The sequence below is a fragment of the Bombina bombina genome, chromosome 2, assembly GCF_027579735.1.
Source record: "Bombina bombina isolate aBomBom1 chromosome 2, aBomBom1.pri, whole genome shotgun sequence".
NCBI lineage: Eukaryota > Metazoa > Chordata > Amphibia > Anura > Bombinatoridae > Bombina > Bombina bombina.
In genome coordinates this window covers 651859783-651879614 of record NC_069500.1, presented here as the reverse complement: position 1 = coordinate 651879614, position 19832 = coordinate 651859783, and the positions used below count along the sequence as shown (strand labels likewise).

At 43.0% G+C, this 19832-nt stretch overlaps 1 protein-coding gene across 1 annotated transcript in view; it reads left to right on the top strand.

The window, feature by feature from the left end:
- The window catches only part of TEK (TEK receptor tyrosine kinase), a 237637-nt gene that overhangs the window by 191722 nt on the left and 26083 nt on the right, over window positions 1-19832 (top strand). Inside the window, exons 14-15 of the mRNA XM_053702592.1 lie at window positions 6027-6184; window positions 7832-8042. Of these exons, the coding sequence (XP_053558567.1) occupies window positions 6027-6184; window positions 7832-8042 (369 nt within the window). The remainder of the gene's footprint in view (window positions 1-6026; window positions 6185-7831; window positions 8043-19832) is intronic.

The following is a 19832-nucleotide window of genomic DNA, read 5'->3' as shown; positions in this document are numbered from 1 at the left end:
GCCTCTCCAGCTTCACAGGCCTCACTAGACTCTCCAGCTTCACAGACCTCACTAGCCTCTCTAGCTTCACAGGCCTCACTAGCCTCTCTAGCTTCACAGGCCTCACTAGCCTCTCTAGCTTCACAGGCCTCACTAGCCTCTCTAGCTTCACATGCCTCACTAGCCTCTCTAGCTTCACAGACCTCACTAGCCTCTCTAGCTTCACAGGCCTCACTAGCCTCTCTAGCTTCACAGACCTCACTAGCCTCTCCAGCTTCACAGGCCTCACTAGCCTCTCTAGCTTCACAGACCTCACTAGCCTCTCTAGCTTCACAGACCTCACTAGCCTCTCCAGCTTCACAGGCCTCACTAGCCTCTCTAGCTTCACATGCCTCACTAGCCTCTCCAGCTTCACAGGCCTCACTAGCCTCTCTAGCTTCACAGGCCTCACTAGCCTCTCCAGCTTCACATGCCTCACTAGCCTCTCCAGCTTCACAGGCCTCACTAGCCTCTCCAGCTTCACAGACCTCACTAGCCTCTCTAGCTTCACAGGCCTCACTAGCCTCTCTAGCTTCACAGGCCTCACTAGCCTCTCTAGCTTCACAGGCCTCACTAGCCTCTCCAGCTTCACATGCCTCACTAGCCTCTCTAGCTTCACAGGCTTCACTAGCCTCTCCAGCTTCACAGACCTCACTAGCCTCTCTAGCTTCACATGCCTCACTAGCCTCTCTAGCTTCACAGGCCCCACTAGCCTCTCCAGCTTCACAGGCCTCACTAGCCTCTCCAGCTTCACATGCCTCACTAGCCTCTCCAGCTTCACAGGCCTCACTAGCCTCTCTAGCTTCACATGCCTCACTAGCCTCTCTAGCTTCACATGCCTCACTAGCCTCTCCAGCTTCACAGGCCTCACTAGCCTCTCCAGCTTCACATGCCTCACTAGCCTCTCTAGCTTCACAGGCCTCACTAGCCTCTCCAGCTTCACAGGCCTCACTAGTCTCTCTAGCTTCACATGCCTCACTAGTCTCTCTAGCTTCACAGGCCTCACTAGCCTCTCCAGCTTCACAGGCCTCACTAGCCTCTCTAGCTTCACAGGCCTCACTAGCCTCTCCAGCTTCACAGGTCTCACTAGCCTCTCCAGCTTCACAGACCTCACTAGCCTCTCTAGCTTCACATGCCTCACTAGCCTCTCCAGCTTCACAGGCCTCACTAGCTTCACAGGCCTCACTAGTCTCTCTAGCTTCACATGCCTCACTAGCCTCTCTAGCTTCACAGACCTCACTAGCCTCTCCAGCTTCACAGGCCTCACTAGCCTCTCCAGCTTCACATGCCTCACTAGCCTCTCTAGCTTCACATGCCTCACTAGCCTCTCTAGCTTCACATGCCTCACTAGTCTCTCTAGCTTCACAGACCTCACTAGCCTCTCTAGCTTCACATGCCTCACTAGCCTCTCTAGCTTCACATGCCTCACTAGCCTCTCTAGCTTCACAGGCCTCACTAGTCTCTCTAGCTTCACATGCCTCACTAGCCTCTCCAGCTTCACAGGCCTCACTAGTTTCTCTAGCTTCACATGCCTCACTAGCCTCTCCAGCTTCACAGGCCTCACTAGCCTCTCCAGCTTCACATGCCTCACTAGCCTCTCCAGCTTCACAGGCCTCACTAGTTTCTCTAGCTTCACATGCCTCACTAGCCTCTCCAGCTTCACAGGCCTCACTAGCCTCTCCAGCTTCACAGGCCTCACTAGCCTCTCCAGCTTCACAGGCCTCACTAGCCTCTCTAGCTTCACATGCCTCACTAGCCTCTCCAGCTTCACAGGCCTCACTAGCCTCTCCAGCTTCACAGGCCTCACTAGCCTCTCCAGCTTCACAGGCCTCACTAGCCTCTCCAGCTTCACAGGCCTCACTAGCCTCTCCAGCTTCACAGGCCTCACTAGCCTCTCCAGCTTCACATGCCTCACTAGCCTCTCCAGCTTCACAGGCCTCACTAGCCTCTCCAGTTTCACAGGCCTCACTAGCCTCTCCAGCTTCACAGGCCTCACTAGCCTCTCCGGCTTCACAGGCCTCACTAGCCTCTCCGGCTTCACAGGCCTCACTAGTCTCTCTGGCTTCACAGGCCTCACTAGCCTCTCCAGCTTCACATGCCTCACTAGCCTATCCGGCTTCACAGGCCTCACTAGTCTCTCTGGCTTCACATGCCTCACTAGCCTCTCCAGCTTCACATGCCTCACTAGCCTCTCCAGCTTCACAGGCCTCAATATCCTCTCCAGCTTTCCATGCCTCAGTAGCCTCTACAGCTTCACAGGCCTCACTAGCCTCTTCAGCTTCACAGGCCTCAATAGCCTCTCCAGCTTTCCATGCCTCAGTAGCCTCTACAGCTTCACAGGCCTCACTAGCCTCTCCAGCTTCACAGGCCTCACTAGCCTCTCCAGCTTCACAGACCTCACTAGCCTCTCCAGCTTCACAGACCTCACTAGCCTCTCCAGCTTCACAGGCCTCACTAGCCTCTCCAGCTTCACATGCATCACTAGTCTCTCTGGCTTCACAGGCCTCACTAGCCTCTCCAGCTTCACAGGCCTCACTAGCCTCTCCAGCTTCACAGACCTCACTAGCCTCTCCAGCTTCACAGACCTCACTAGCCTCTCCAGCTTCACAGGCCTCACTAGCCTCTCCAGCTTCACAGGCCTCACTAGTCTCTCTGGCTTCACAGGCCTCACTAGCCTCTCCAGCTTCACAGGCCTCACTAGCCTATCCAGCTTCACAGGCCTCACTAGTCTCTCTGGCTTCACAGGCCTCACTAACCTCTTTAGCTTCACAGGCCTCAATAGCCTCTCCAGCTTTCCATGCCTCAGTAGCCTCTACAGCTTCACAGGCCTCACTAGTCTCTCCAGTTTCACAGACCTCACTAGTCTCTCCAGCTTCACAGGCCTCACTAGTCTCTCTAGTTTCACAGACCTCACTAGTCTCTCCAGCTTTCCATGCCTCACTAGCCTCTCCAGCTTCACAGGCCTCACTAGCCTCTCCAGCTTCACAGGCCTCACATGCCTCACTAGCCTCTCCAGCTTCACAGGCCTCACTAGCCTCTCCAGCTTCACAGGCCTCACTAGCCTCTCCAGCTTCACAGACCTCACTAGCCTCTCTAGCTTCACATGCCTCACTAGCCTCTCCAGCTTCACAGGCCTCACTAGCTTCACAGGCCTCACTAGTCTCTCTAGCTTCACATGCTTCACTAGCCTCTCTAGCTTCACAGACCTCACTAGCCTCTCCAGCTTCACAGGCCTCACTAGCCTCTCCAGCTTCACATGCCTCACTAGCCTCTCTAGCTTCACATGCCTCACTAGCCTCTCTAGCTTCACATGCCTCACTAGTCTCTCTAGCTTCACAGACCTCACTAGCCTCTCTAGCTTCACATGCCTCACTAGCCTCTCTAGCTTCACATGCCTCACTAGCCTCTCTAGCTTCACAGGCCTCACTAGTCTCTCTAGCTTCACATGCCTCACTAGCCTCTCCAGCTTCACAGGCCTCACTAGTTTCTCTAGCTTCACATGCCTCACTAGCCTCTCCAGCTTCACAGGCCTCACTAGCCTCTCCAGCTTCACATGCCTCACTAGCCTCTCCAGCTTCACAGGCCTCACTAGTTTCTCTAGCTTCACATGCCTCACTAGCCTCTCCAGCTTCACAGGCCTCACTAGCCTCTCCAGCTTCACAGGCCTCACTAGCCTCTCCAGCTTCACAGGCCTCACTAGCCTCTCTAGCTTCACATGCCTCACTAGCCTCTCCAGCTTCACAGGCCTCACTAGCCTCTCCAGCTTCACAGGCCTCACTAGCCTCTCCAGCTTCACAGGCCTCACTAGCCTCTCCAGCTTCACATGCCTCACTAGCCTCTCCAGCTTCACAGGCCTCACTAGCCTCTCCAGTTTCACAGGCCTCACTAGCCTCTCCAGCTTCACAGGCCTCACTAGCCTCTCCGGCTTCACAGGCCTCACTAGCCTCTCCGGCTTCACAGGCCTCACTAGTCTCTCTGGCTTCACAGGCCTCACTAGCCTCTCCAGCTTCACATGCCTCACTAGCCTATCCGGCTTCACAGGCCTCACTAGTCTCTCTGGCTTCACATGCCTCACTAGCCTCTCCAGCTTCACATGCCTCACTAGCCTCTCCAGCTTCACAGGCCTCAATATCCTCTCCAGCTTTCCATGCCTCAGTAGCCTCTACAGCTTCACAGGCCTCACTAGCCTCTTCAGCTTCACAGGCCTCAATAGCCTCTCCAGCTTTCCATGCCTCAGTAGCCTCTACAGCTTCACAGGCCTCACTAGTCTCTCTAGTTTCACAGACCTCACTAGTCTCTCCAGCTTCACAGGCCTCACTAGTCTCTCTAGTTTCACAGACCTCACTAGTCTCTCCAGCTTTCCATGCCTCACTAGCCTCTCCAGCTTCACAGGCCTCACTAGCCTCTCCAGCTTCACAGGCCTCACATGCCTCACTAGCCTCTCCAGCGTCACAGGCCTCACTAGCCTCTCCAGCTTCACAGGCCTCACAGACCTCACTAGCCTCTCCAGCTTCACAGGCCTCACAGACCTCACTAGCCTCTCCAGCTTCACAGGCCTCACTAGCCTCTCCAGCTTCACAGGCCTCACTAGCCTCTCCAGCTTCACAGGCCTCACTAGCCTCTCCAGCTTCACAGGCCTCACTAGCCTCTCTAGCTTCACAGGCCTCACTAGCCTCTCCAGCTTCACAGGCCTCACTAGCCTCTCCAGCTTCACAGGCCTCACTAGCCTCTCCAGCTTCACAGGCCTCACTAGCCTCTCCAGCTTCACAGGCCTCACTAGCCTCTCCAGCTTCACAGACCTCACTAGCCTCTCCAGCTTCACAGGCCTCACTAGCCTCTCCAGCTTCACAGGCCTCACTAGCCTTTCTGGCTTCACAGGCCTCACTAGTCTCTCTAGCTTCACAGGCCTCACTAACCTCTTCAGCTTCACAGGCCTCAATAGCCTCTCCAGCTTTCCATGCCTCAGTAGCCTCTCCAGCTTCACAGGCCTCACTAGTCTCTCTAGGTTCACAGGCCTCACTAGTCTCTCCAGCTTCACAGGCCTCACTAGCCTCTCCAGCTTCACAGGCCTCACTATCCTCTAGCTTAAAGGGACAATTAATTAAAATTAAACTTTCATTATTCAGATAGAGCGTGCCATTTTAAACAACTTTCCAATTTACTTCCATTAACTAGATGTGCACAATCTTTTTATATTTCAACTTTTTGATTCACCAGCTCCTACTGAGCATGTGCAAGAATAAGTGTGTATGCATTTGTGAATGGCTGATTGCTGTCACATGGTACGTGTATGCATTTGTGATTAGTTGATGGCTGTCACATGGTACAGGGGGAGTGGAAAAATACATAACTTTTAAAATTGTCAGAAAAAAAATCTACTACTCATTTGAAGTTCAGATTATGTGCTATTGCATTATCTTGTTATGTTGCATTTGTTTATTATGCAAATCTACTGTGTTGACTGGTCCTTTAACAGGCCTAAACAATATGCATTTAGTAGGTGACCCGTGTGTTACTGTATCTAGTATGGCAACCCACAAACAGAATATGAAAGCTTCAGTATAGCGTAGTGATAACGGCATGTTCTAGGGGGAATTCTCAATAATAACGGGAGGTTCTACTCACATTTATAAATTGAATTATGAATGTGTTTTGTATGGTATTTTAATATAAGGTCAATGAAGATAGATTTTTTAGTTTTAAGGAATTTTGTCAGAGTCTTCTGAATGTTTACAAGAGCAAATAAACTGTATATGCTTGATATAAACTATTACAGATCTTTTTTTAAAGTGCATAGTATAAACCATCATCAGAGTTTTACCATTTTTAGCGCAACAACATGCATTCATGTGTTTATTTCCTAATTATGTAGCATGGTCATTCATCTCATTTTGTATTTGATATCCCTTTAAAGTTAGCTAATACAGTTTAATATACACAAGCTGCTAAAATGAATGATATCTGACTGGCAAATTGTAATTCCTTTGTTTTTGTGAATTCATTCCCAGCATCACATGATACAAGAGATGGAAACATGTTGCTAATTGCCATTTTAGGCTCAGCTGGAATGACCTGTTTGACAATATTACTGGCATTTTTAATCATGTTACAGTTGAAACGAGCCAACTTTCAGCGTAGAATGGTGCAGGCTTTTCAAAATGGAGCAGTAAGTATTACTTCCTTTAATATCTGTTTAAATGAATGAATATTAAAAGAAGACTATGTTAAACATTACAAATCTAGCAACACCTTTAAACAAATTGCTCAAAACTGGCAATCAAATTATATAATAAACATAGTGGAAAATAACTTTTAGATTTTAACTCATTGATTTAAACTCCTTATTTGATTTAAAGGGACAGTTAACACCAGAATTTTTGTTGTTTAAAAAGATAGATAATCCCTTTATTACCCACTACCCAGTTTTTTGCAAAACCAACACTGTTATATTAATACACTTTTTACTTCTGTGACTAACTTGTATCTAAGCATCTTCTGACCGCCCCTAATCACATGACTTTTAGTTATTTTGCATATAGTTGCATTTTAGCTAATTAGTGCAGTGTCTGCCACTAGCCACGGGCGTGATCACAATGCTATCTATATGGCCTGCATGAGCTTGCTCTCCCCTGCTGTGAAAAGTAAATAAAATAGAGGCGGCCTTCAAGGGCTTAGAAATTATCATATGTGCCTCCCTATGTTTGCTTTCAACTAGAATACCAAGAGAACAAAGCAAAATTGTTGATAAAAGTAAATTGGAAAGTTGTTTAAAATTACATGCCCTATTTGAAAAATTAAAGTTTTTTTTGGACTTGACTGTCCCTTTAATGCTCAAACTATGTCTGCAACTATCCCTTTAAAAAGTGCTATTAGTGGGAGTTTGTTTTTGCCCAAAACAAGAAATGTTGAGCTATGAGATAACAGTGGGCAGCTGGAAGCCCTCTGGGGTGTTTTCTGCAGTCATTTTACTTGCAATAAATATATATTGTTCATTTCATCTCACAAAACACTCATTTTCCCTATCCCCTGTGTGTTGGAAAGAGCATGGATTAAACACTTTCAGTGAGGGTCCAACCATAGGCGTCCTGAGCATGGGCAAGAGGGGACATATGTCCTTCACTGGAAACTCCAAGCATCAGTACCCACTTGAGTCACTTTTTTATGCTAATGAGCCACCATTTGTAAAATCATGTGCATCACATGTGTACCAAAAACAAACAGGAAAGTCAAGCACAAAGGGTACAAATGCACGCCACAAAGGGTCACCACAAACCCCACAGTATAAGCAACAAAAAATCCAAAGGTGGCAGCAAAAGTTGATTTATTGAAAAGAACAAGGTATAAAGAGAGATGTTTCAGGATTGCTCCCTTAATCAAGCTTGATTAAGGGAGCAGTCCCTAAACGTCGCTCTTTATACCTTGTGCTTTTCAATAAATCTCCTTTTGCTGCCACCTTTGGATTTTTTTTTCATCACATGTGTACAACAGCCAGCTGCCTCCTGTAGCCGATTGTCACTGATCTGTTCAGAGCATTTTTCTACACACAAACAAGAATTTATTTTTCAGACACACATGGGTCCAATTTAAGAAGAAAAAGAATTGTGACACAGAATGCAGATGTCATACATTCATATGTAAAATAAAGGTTTTCACACTATGTTGGGGGAAAAGGTTACTGTAACACATTATGTACACGCCACAGCTCTACATTAACCTTATTCATTTTAATTAATTGTACAGCCAATAACACCACTTGGATATTAAACCTCTTTAGAGCAGATGTCAGATTCACCCAAATTATTACCTTTTTCAGAGGGAAGAACCAGCAGTACAGTTTAACCTAAATACGCTCCACCACCTAAAGAAAGCTAAAAACAGCCCTGAACCTGTTGTTTATCCTGTACTGGAGTGGAATGACATTAAGTTCCAAGATGTAATTGGAGAGGGAAACTTTGGGCAAGTACTTAAAGCCAGAATAAAGAAAGATGGTCTACGTATGGATGCAGCTATCAAGAGAATGAAAGGTATTTCAAATGTGTTAATTTATCCTTAAAATATACTAACTGGCAAAAGTAAAATTAAGATCAGGTAGTAAACATAAAACTGAAGCTTTCCTCTTATAGCTTTTGTTTAAACATGAATCACATATAGAATGTGCACTAGAATTATAGACACTAGTTAGGCTGCTGAACTGCCCCCTTATTTAAGCGAGATCATATAAAAAAAATCATATTGGTCTTACCACGAGTTCTGTACCTGCTCCAAACCCTCCCCATTTCACTCCCGGAAGGGTATATTACACAGTTGCAAAAAACCTTTGAACAATACATATGGGACGGAGCTAGGCCCAGAATTCCTAAGAAAACCATGTATCTTTCAAGAGACGAGGGGGGCCTGGGGGTCCCCTGCTTAGACAGATATAAGCAAGCAGTCACACTACAACATGTTGTAGAATGGGCTCACAACTCCAACGATAAAGCGTGGATACATATAGACAGGCACATTTTTAAGTTAAACAATGTGGCAACTTTGGCATGGACTACTCATCACAAAAGACCCAAACTAATTGATAAATATCATGTTACAGCAGGCATACTACTAGAATGGGATAAACTCATAGCCACGAGCACACACATCTCTACCAAAAATGCTACGCTTACCCCGATCATTGAACAAGCAGATCTTCCGTACTGTCGATTAGGTTACACTAGAGTACAACCTTATAGCCTAAAAACAGGGACGATGCTTTTTGTCACAGAGGGCGGGGGCTAAAAACACAATCAGACATGGAGGAGGCCCACGGGGGGATTTTCTCCTCGTGGCTTCACTATCGCCAGCTGCTCCACTTTATTTCCCGCCATAAACATAAGGATGATCTTGGAAGAAGGCTAACGCCATTTGAAGAGCTGTGCACTACACAGGTGACCCCCTCACACTTGATATCCAAACTCTACAAAATACCTAACACCCCAGACTCCCTGAGCCTCCCATCCTACACATACTCATGGAAAAAAGAACTTAACTGTAACCTGGAAGACGAGGCCTGGCTTCAGGCATTCAGACTAACTAAAAAATCTTCCGTCTCGGCTACGATACAGGAAATACATATTAAATTCTTATGCAGATGGTATTTAACGCCATCTCGCTTGCACAGAATATACCCCACGCTCAATAACACTTGTTGGAAGGGCTGTGGCGAGGAGGGTTCCCTACTCCATATATGGTGGGCGTGCCCCCGGCTACAGAACTTTTGGCATGACACACTAACAGAAATGTCAGAGATACTAGGAACACAAATCAATCACAGCCCAATCACTTTACTTCTCCTTTCGCTTCCCAAATTACCACAAATGGGCAAACACCCGTTATTGCTAATTATGCTTACGGCAGCAAAAAAACTTATCCCGAAGTTCTGGAAAACCCAAATTGTCCCTACTGTCATTGAATGGAGAGCAGCTGTCGCTGACCTCATCTCTCTTGAGAGATACCACTACCTCAAAGTACACAACTTGGAAGTGCATGAGATGATGCTAGCATTATGGAACAAACAGATATAGTATATGAACTGTATTTGTTCTCAACATCTGGTACTATGCTGTGTGGTTTTTTTGGGGGGTTTTTTCCCTCCCCCCCCCTCATCTGAGTCAGTCGCTTCCCCCCCCCCCTCCTTTGCTCTCCTTTTTCGAGTCTATCGCTTGATCTACTGAGATATGCAATCTTTTGTCTTAATTAATTAATTATTTCTATATACCCTTATACTTGCTTGTATTAATATCTGTTTAATCTTAAATGTAAAAATTGGATGAGTATAGCGAGAAAGTCTGTAAACACTTACTATCCTGACCTCAAAATTTCACTTTCTCCTTTAAATGTGTTACCTGAAGGAATGGGCAACCTTGTTCAGTTGGCCTACTATATGGCAAGAAGAAACTCTAAAAGACTGTTTGGACTTATATATAGCCATGTGGTTTGCTAAATTTATCATTGTTATGTTATTATACCTTTGTTGTCATTCTGATTATCTAGATAATAAAAAAAAAAAAAAAAAAATCACATTGGGGCACTTCATCTGTCTTTTCTAGTCTTTTGCCAGTGGGTGTTAGCATATTTAGTTGTGTTAAGTGCCCCACATCACAATCTCACTCAGCAAACAAGAACAGGTAGCAATGCAAAAAAACTATAATTACAACGGATACTTAAACAAATTATAAATTTCCATCATATAAAACATATTTCTATATTTTAGCCTATATTCTAAACCAGTGATGTGAACTTTGGCACCCCAGATGTATTAGAATGACATTTCCCATATGCTTAGGGCCTAGGCACTCTGAAGTCCAGACAAGTATCATGAGAAATGTAGTTCTGAACATTTGGAGCGCCAAGGTTCACAATCACTGTCAACACTTACCAAGTGAGTAGTCCCTCCCTAGAAACGAGTAGTCCCTCCCTAGAGGGGGCATGGACAGAGACTTCCACACCTCCTTACTTATTTAATTATCATGTGACTACCTATCCCCATTCTTAGTCTGTCCACCATAGGATAAACAATTAAAGATGGGACCTTGGTATTGTCAAGGATATGGGCCAAGATCAAGAAATTACTAGACACGTGCATTCAGAGGTTTCTGATACCTCCATATGTGAAAGAAGGTGACCTTTAGGTTTATAACTAGTGTTTTTTTATTTCTTTGAGAGGACTAAATTGTTATATATATATATATATATATATATATATATATATATATGTATATAAAATATGTGTGTGTGCATAATATGAAAAATACTTTTTCTGATTTATTTTGACTTAAGGGGTGCAGGGTTATGTGTTTTTCAGAGGGGCTGCCACTAGAAATTTTGGGGCCCCTTACTTAACCATTGATCAGCCCCCCCCCTTTAACAGGTGCAATTTTTGACCAAGTGACTAAAACGTATATGCACTTTATTCTTAAGTGTAGTCAAACTTGGAAATGTAAAGGTAGTAACACACAAACACAGAAACACACAGACACACTTATACACTGAATCACACACTCACACATAAGGATTCACATATAGATACTCTAGCAGACACGCAGTGGCGTCACTAGGGGGTGTGGGCCGCACCCGGGTGACACCCTCCAGGGGGTGACATCACCAAAAAAAAATATATATATATTATTTTTTTATTTTATTGAAATTCAAAGAAATACAATGTAGAGATGTATATATTTTTTTATTAGAGGTGCCAGCATTTGCTGGGATGTGGGACTGGGGAAGTTGTAGACACATTTTTTTGCCCCTTGAGCCAGTGCTGCAATTTCCACAAATAGTTTTACCCGGCTGCTTTTGCTTGTTTGTACTTTGCTCCTCCACTGCCCAATTTCACTATGAATGTTGTGGGCGTGCCGTGGGGCTTGCAAAGTTGCGCTGCTAGCCTAAACCTGCCTGCTTATCTGCATACCTCCCAACATTTCAAAATTCAAAAGAGGGACCTCCCCCCCCCCGGTGGCAAAAAATTTAAATGTGGCCGGCGGGGCTTAAAAAATCATAAGACCGAAGTAATATAAATAAAATTCTAAATAAAGTCATAGGTTTTAATACACTTAGGCAGCAAATCAAACACAAGCTTAAACCACTGGTATGGCTATATGAGCTATGTATTTAATTATCCTTTGCAAAGACATTGCTAAATATTTTTATCTTAATTGGACATTTAATAATACATTCTTTAAAACTGCTCTCTGCATTCCCCATTAATATTCTAAATTCTGGCCTTTAAAGTCAGCAAAAATGCACAGAAGCATACTACATAGCATACACTTACCATGCAGATACACACACACCACATAGCATACACTTATACATGCAGATACACACACACACTACATAGTATACACTTATACATGCAGATACACACACACACACTACATAGCATACACTTATACATGCAGATACACACATACACTACATAGTATACACTTATACATGCAGATACACATACACACACACACACTACATAGCATACACTAACACATGCAGATACACACACACTACATAGCATACACTTATACATGCAGATACACACACACTACATAGCATACACTTATACATGCAGATACACACACACTACATAGCATACACTTACACATGAAGATACACACACACTACATAACATGCACTTATAAAGGCAGATACACACACATTACATAGCATACACTTATACATGCAGCATACACTTATACATGCAGATACACAGACATTACATAGTATACACTTATACATGCAGATACACAGACACTACATAGCATACACTTATACATGCAGACACACACTACATAGCATACACTTATACATGCAGATACACACTTATACATGCAGATACACATACACACACTACATAGCTTACATTTATACATGCAGACACACACACACACTACATAGCATAAACTTATACATACAGATACACACACACAGTTATGGATATAGATAGACACACACACTACATCATATATGGGTATCTGTAATTAATTGTATGGGATCCTGGGGTTGGCAAGCACATTAGCTGGCAGTCTGCGGCTGCCACTGTTCCTTACCCTGGTATTAGCACTGCTCATTGTATAAAACTGAAGGCATGCTAGTATTATTATCACCAGGGGTTAGACATCATCACTACCAGAGGTAGGTTAGAGAGGTCACCATTACCCGTGGTCAGAGTGTATACAGCCTTCTTACTCCTGCTTAACCCACACACCATTCCTTTTCCACAGGGAATCTAACAGGTATCTAACCCTGTGAGAGCAAAGCCAGCTGCTTCTGAGTATGGGCCCAACAGAATTTTTTTTTTTTTTTTTTTAATGCCTGGGGCAAATTGGGACAGATGGCTAGAAACCCGGGACAGGGGGACAGACCCCTAAAATCGGGACTGTCCCGCGAAAATCGGGACAGTTGGGGGGTATGTATCTGTGCTCACTGTTCAGTGAAGTGTGGAGCAGTGGAGTCACTCACTGCTGTGCTGTCTCTCTAAACGGGAACTGGAAATCATGAGGGGGATGCCTGGCACCTGACCGCATGACTGTCTAACACTGTCTCTAAAGTGGAGACACGTATGATGCCCACCAGACCGGTACGGTTACGGTACACTAAGTGCACACTGAAGAGGTAGGAGGGGAGGGAGGACGGGGTTCTGGGGATGGGCAGAGAGCAGAGGTGCTTGGCCATAAGAAGCAGTAGGCACGCTGCCCGTGGCTGTGCACTGACAGACTTAGAACAGAGTCAGAGAGCAGAATTTTCATAGTTTGCGCGCCTAAACCTTTTCTATAGTGATTTATTTTTAGAGTGCTCTGTTTATCTTTCATTTGATGCTCTGCTGAGCCAGGGAGCAGCTCTAGGCATGAGCTTTATAATTAATGCAGTGCAGTTTACATATTTTGTATATGTGTGTGTCTGAGTGTTTGTGTGTGTGTGTGTGTGTCTGAGTGCTTTTGTGTGTGTGTCTGAGTGTTTCTGTGTGTGTGCCTGAGTGTTTCTTTTTTTTTTTTTTCTTTTTTAATAATTTTTTATTGAGGTATTAAGTAATAACAATAAAACAGAAAATATGTCCAGGCACGGATCAGAAATAATAAAGACACTTATACATTTCTCATATAGGAAGTAAACGTGGGCTGAAACATTGGTGTACTAGTGTAGCAGTTGTTTTCGCGATATCCAACCAGTAGTGGTGCTATATATATATATATAAATAAGAGCCAGTGTTATGGAATATAGCAAGCTCAATAACAGGAGAATAACAGTTGACATGAGTTATAACACCACCTCTGACACTATGAACATAAAATGTAAAACCCTATATAGGAAACACGGGTGACTGGGACATATAACAATGAAACCTCGATTTTTATATCATATAACTAATGATCCCTACCCTGAGATAAGAGGTACTCTAGAGACTAAAAATGGTAAGAGGTAGGGAGTTGGCTTTTGTCTGGCCTCACGTAGGCCTGAGTGTATGGGGGGAGATGCAGCGGGCAAGAGCTGCTCGAAATGGGGGGAAAGGGAGGGCGGAGCCAGTTAGGATGGAAAGGTATAAACTACAGGGCCATTAAATTTAAAGGGACAGTCAACACCAGAATTTTTGTTGTTTAAAAAGATAGATAATGCCTTTATTACCTATTCCCCAGTTTTGCATAACCAACACTTTTTACTGCTGTGACTATCTGGTATCTAAGCATCTTCTGACGGCCCCTAATCACATGACTTTTAGTTATTATCTATTGACTTGCATTTTAGCCAATTAGTGCAGTGTCTGCCACAATCCACAGGCATGCTCACAATGTTATCTATAGGGTTTACCTGAACTAGCTCTCCCCTGCTGTGAAAAGCAAATACAAAGCATGTGATTAGAGGCGGTCTTCAAGGGCTTAAAAATTATCATATGAGCCTTCCTAGGTCTAGCTTTCAACTAAGAATACCAAGAGAACAGAGCAAAATTGTTGATAAAAGTAAATTGGAAAGTTGTTTAAAATTGCATGCCCTATTTGAAAAATAAAAGTTTTTTTTGGACTTGACTGTCCCTTTAATAGTTGAAAAAGCTCTAAAATGGAGATTGAATATCAACAGTGCTGTGGTCAGTAACTACTAGAGGCACTATGTTAGACATGTTACTATACTCAAGCTGTACCTTTATACGAGAGGGTACTGTATTAGACTTATTACTATACACAAGCTGTACCTAAATACTAGAGGCTCTTTATTAAACTTGTTACTATACACACCCTGTACCCATGTACAAGAGGTACTGTATTATATTTATTGCTATATCCAAACTGTACCTATATACTAGAGGCACCGTATTAGACTTGGTACAATACATAAGCTATACCTATACGCAAGAGGGCACTGTATTAGATTTGTTACTATACATAGGCTGTGTCTAAAAACTAGAGACACTGTATTGGACTTGTTACTATACACAAGCTGTATCTGTATACTAGAGGCTCTGAATGATACTTGTTGCTATACACAAGCTATACCTATATACTAGCGGTATTGTATTATACTAGTTACTACTCTATACATAAACTGTACTTATTAACTAGAGACACTGTATTAGACTTGTTACTATACATAAGTGGTACCTCTATACTAGGGGGCCCTGTACTAAACTTGTTATTATACCTAAGCTGTACCTATATACTAGAGGCACTATATTAGACTAGTTACTATACCCAAGTTGTACCCACACACTAGGGGGCACAGTATTATACTTGTTACTATACACCAGCTATACCTATATACTAGAGGCACTATATTAGACTTGTTACTATATATAAGCTGTACCTAAATATTAGAGGTCCTATATTAAACTTGTTACTACATGCAAACTATACTAGAGGGCTCTGTACTAGATTTGTTACTATATACTATCTGTCCCTTCATACTAAAGGCACTGCATTATACTCATTATTATACACAAGCTGTAGTTATATAGCTAAAACTAAACATAGGGCTGAGCAGCTGCATTTCAATGAGTCTGTTAGTATTGGGCCCTGAGAGACAACTAGCATTCATAAGCATGTTTCATCCAATTGATATGAAAGTCTAAATAACATGTAGGGCAAATAATGCCTGGCTCCCCAGTGTAGCTTGTATAATATCAATCCGTGTACTGTATAACCTAGGAGCTCAGTAATCATGTCAGAGTTATATGGTGAACTGAATCCTATCAAACACAAAATATGTACATCTCATAAATTATATAAGGGAACATTAAACAACAAACAAATATTTGGTGGACATCAAGATCTCCATAATTCTCTATGTCTATGGGAAAATGACCTCTATAACGCCTAGTATATATCATACAGTGCACAGTAAGGTCCCGCATAGTTACATATCCAACATGAGTTTTAACTTTAGAGGAGAGCTGTCATAACTATTGTAGGAATCATACCTAGATACGCAGTAGAAACTTATTATAGTTGGAGCATCTACACCCATAGGGGAGTATAACTATTATTTTTTTTTTTTTTTTTTATAAATTTTTATTGAGGTAAATAATTGGCATACAAACAAAAAAATTGCAGCAGTGTACAGTAGAAATCTAGAAAGGCTTATAACAGGGTACAATGTGTAAATTCTAGGTTGATAAACAGTACATGTGATCTCAATCACGCTAAGCGATACGTAAAACATCTCCATCTGCCACATGGATAAAAAACAAGTAATACAGTAGTTCACGGAAATGCCAATAAAAGTATAGAACCTTCATATTTATCTAAGCGGCCGATCTTTGGCCTCATAACAAACAGTATTAAACAGCTATAACAGAAGGTTTTATCATGAAAACCTCAGATTTTAGTATAATTGCGCTGCAGTATTGGTATAGGACACACTTAAGTAAGTAAATTCAATTTAACAGGATGATATAATATTAGAAAACTGTATGTAAGATTCTGCAAGTGATAGTACTAAACAATCTTGCGCAGCTTGGAAGGAAAAGTAGTGCCAATATAATTTTGTGGTGCAAGATATAATTGTAAAAAGGGGGAAATAAGGTATGGTATTAGCAAGAGAGACCACATAATTCACTCTCCTAGAGATAGGAGGTATATTAAGGGGGGGGGAGGGGGGGAGTAACATACGGTGTACAAAATGTAAAAGTTGCGTTAAGCGCCATACTAGGTCTGAGAGATGCACAAGCCCCATACTATATGAAAAATTTTGTGGCACGTTGGGTACTTTTCAGCTAATGCACTATCCTCCACTACCATGAATGATTAATTATCAACCCAGTAGGTATGAATACTGTAGTGAAGGAATAATTTCCTATATATGAGTAGAAAACTAGAATATTAACATGGGATGGGGGAAGATGACAGGTTATCTCATAATGCTAGAGAGGGGAGGCAAAGTCAATAACGAGGTGTACTGCAAGATTTGATAATTAAAAGTATGAGCAGGGTGCGGCATAGGCTAGATGAGTTGCATATTTAGCCCTCCTTACATAGGAGGCATAAACAAATTAATCGGACAAGCAACTATGAAAATCTTAATGACATTTTGCAGACAGAGCTAGACTATTAAACCTGGTAGCGAAGGAATAATGACTATCAACCTCTATTTAGATCTACCAGGCTATATTAGGAATATCAGTTTGGGTTATACTTAATAAATAAATATAAAGGGACTGATGATTTGCCTGCAGATATGCAACTTAAGCATCACATAAGGACTTATTCTGCTAGAATATGGTGAATCTCAATACATGCGCAGATTATATGTAAGGGCAAAAGTAGACTATGGGGGTTACAATGGGACCATTGTAATATACAACACATATAACTGTACAAGGTTGTCCCCAGAGCAATACAGAATCTAAAACTGAAGTTGGAGCAGGAATAAATTACTCAAACTGTGTAACCTGGGTAGCAACAATGAAACTGCGACATTACAAGAAAAGCAAGCAAACAACTGGGCCTCACAGAGCAACTGCTTGATGGAGTATAAAGAATGTTAGGACGCAGCCTCGGCCGCTGGCCACGTCCACGCTGTAGTGGGGCAAAGCTCAGTAGAATCTCTGAGTATCACAGTGTAGTAACAACAGAAGGAATACACCAATATAACACACATTGCATGCACCTATCATATTCTACAGCAATAGCTCGTGTCAAATGCACAGAGACCAACAAAACAATATGTTAAGCATGAAGATCTGTGTAGGCACTATCATGGCGAGATACGAATAAGCAAATATATACACTCCCATAATACATTCAATTAGTATTAAAAATAGATAGTAATGTTCTGGAGGCAGTCACAGTAATAGGGACAAACTCGTTGCTCAGGCAGAAAGGGAGGTGTGTGTTAGCCAAGTTTATCGTTGCATATTACCAGCTCCAGATTTATAGTCCAAGCAACCTGTCAGTAGTTTAGCCAGCACCAACTTAAATCAGAGCGCCGCATCTACAACCTCCCGAAATAAGTCAGAGGAGTATACAAATAGAGAAACCGGAACTTAAGGCATTATAGACAAGCAACTGTAAAAATCATAACAGCCATTTGCAAACATAGCCCCTCAATATGCAAAAGTAGACCAGAAGAAAATAATTATGAAGTTCTCTGTAAGTGAAACAAGAGGTTATCATGTTATGATGGAAGACCAATAAATCAATTTGCATAGTCACGGTCAAATGTCTGCATTAACACTTGGTCTCTCTGGGCAACTCACAGTCTGGGTGAGAGAAAGCGCCGTAGCGCAGCATACCGAAAGGGAGAATTTTCTACCCCACTCCGGAGCGTAAGGCCGAGGGCTTATCTTGAGCCAGCTGCAACAGGTAAATGCCGATAGCGCTATTCCCTCTGTGGGGCTCTAAATGTAGATCCAAGCGTGTAGTCAGATCACTGCCGTAATAGAGGCAGCTCAGTGTCAGGCCATCTTGCAGAAGGAACCAGTCCAAGCGCTTGAGGTAAGAATTCTGCTGGGCTGCTGTTCCCCTGGTCCAAGCCGTCCGCAACTGATCACAAGGTTTACTGCCGGGCTCAACATTAGATGCTATTCCACGGCCTGCAGCAGCGGGTGGTATAGGAGCTCGGTCAACATTGCTCAGGTACCTTAGGTGGTCAGGAGTAAGAGTTTTGTCCCCAGAGCTTGCCATAGCAATGCTTTGTTGCAGCATAGTTCCTTTATTTACCAGGTCATGAAGGAGTGAGTAAGCAGTGTGAATTGCAGGTGCCGTTGCTTCCCGCTGAGGACCCACTGTGGCTTGGCATTCGAGTGTAGCTCTACATCCCTCTAGGAAGCGATATATCGCCTGCATAACATGCTCCGCATCTTCCATGCTCAGGTAAGGTAGCAAGCCCCTAACTTGGGGTAAAGAGAGATATCAGTATTTGATTAAATGTGTTCGCAATTGATGGCGCTGAATAGGCCGCAAGATGGCTGCTACAGCTCACTGAATCAGTGGCAGTTGCGCCAAAGTTGTGAAAATCTGGTTATGAGGTGTTTCGTTCCCAAAAATCAGTAGATGAGAGCAGCTGTAGTTGCGGGTCTTCATGAGTAGTTTGATGGGTTAATAAATGGACACAGATGATCGCTAGTTTTAGTTTATACTTGGCATATAGTGAGAGCTGCTAAGAATAGCGACCGTCCAGCTCCATAGTTGGCTCCGCCCCCGGGGAGTATAACTATTAATACTAAGATATGGTGTATATACATATACTATCCTCACCTTGCACTGTAAAATTGAATAAGGTACAGCTTCCTAGTCTATGTCTAACCAAACCCTTGTACTTGCAAAAAGAAAGCTTCAAAAGCATATGAAGATAACAGGTTGTGAGGGACTAATACTAAATATAACAAATAATGCATGCGAGTATTAGTTAGGTTAAATAACCAAAGAAAAGTTCCCCATCTCTCAGAGTTATGACTTGTCATTTAAGGGTCAATCTGAAATAGGATGAAGATCTAGTACTGTCCGAAAGTGGGGTAATGTGGCTGAACGATAGCAATAAACATAACCTCAACATGGATCAATCACTGTCTGAAAGTCAGGGAAGATTTACCCAACTCCTATTTTCGCTGAGGTGAGCTGAAACCTGTGAGCAGCAGTGTTAATTTTGACGGCAAATTTCAATTTAGTCTTAGTTTTAGTTTTTTGACTAAAATGCCATTTTAGTTTTAGTCGTATTTTAGTCATCTGAATTGTTTTAGTTTTAGTCTAGTTTTAGTCGACTGAATTTTCAGTAGATTTTAGTCAACTAAATCCCAGTAGATTTTAGTCAACTAAAATCTAAGGGGTTTAGTTAAAGTGTAATGCGTTATTTAAGCATTTCTC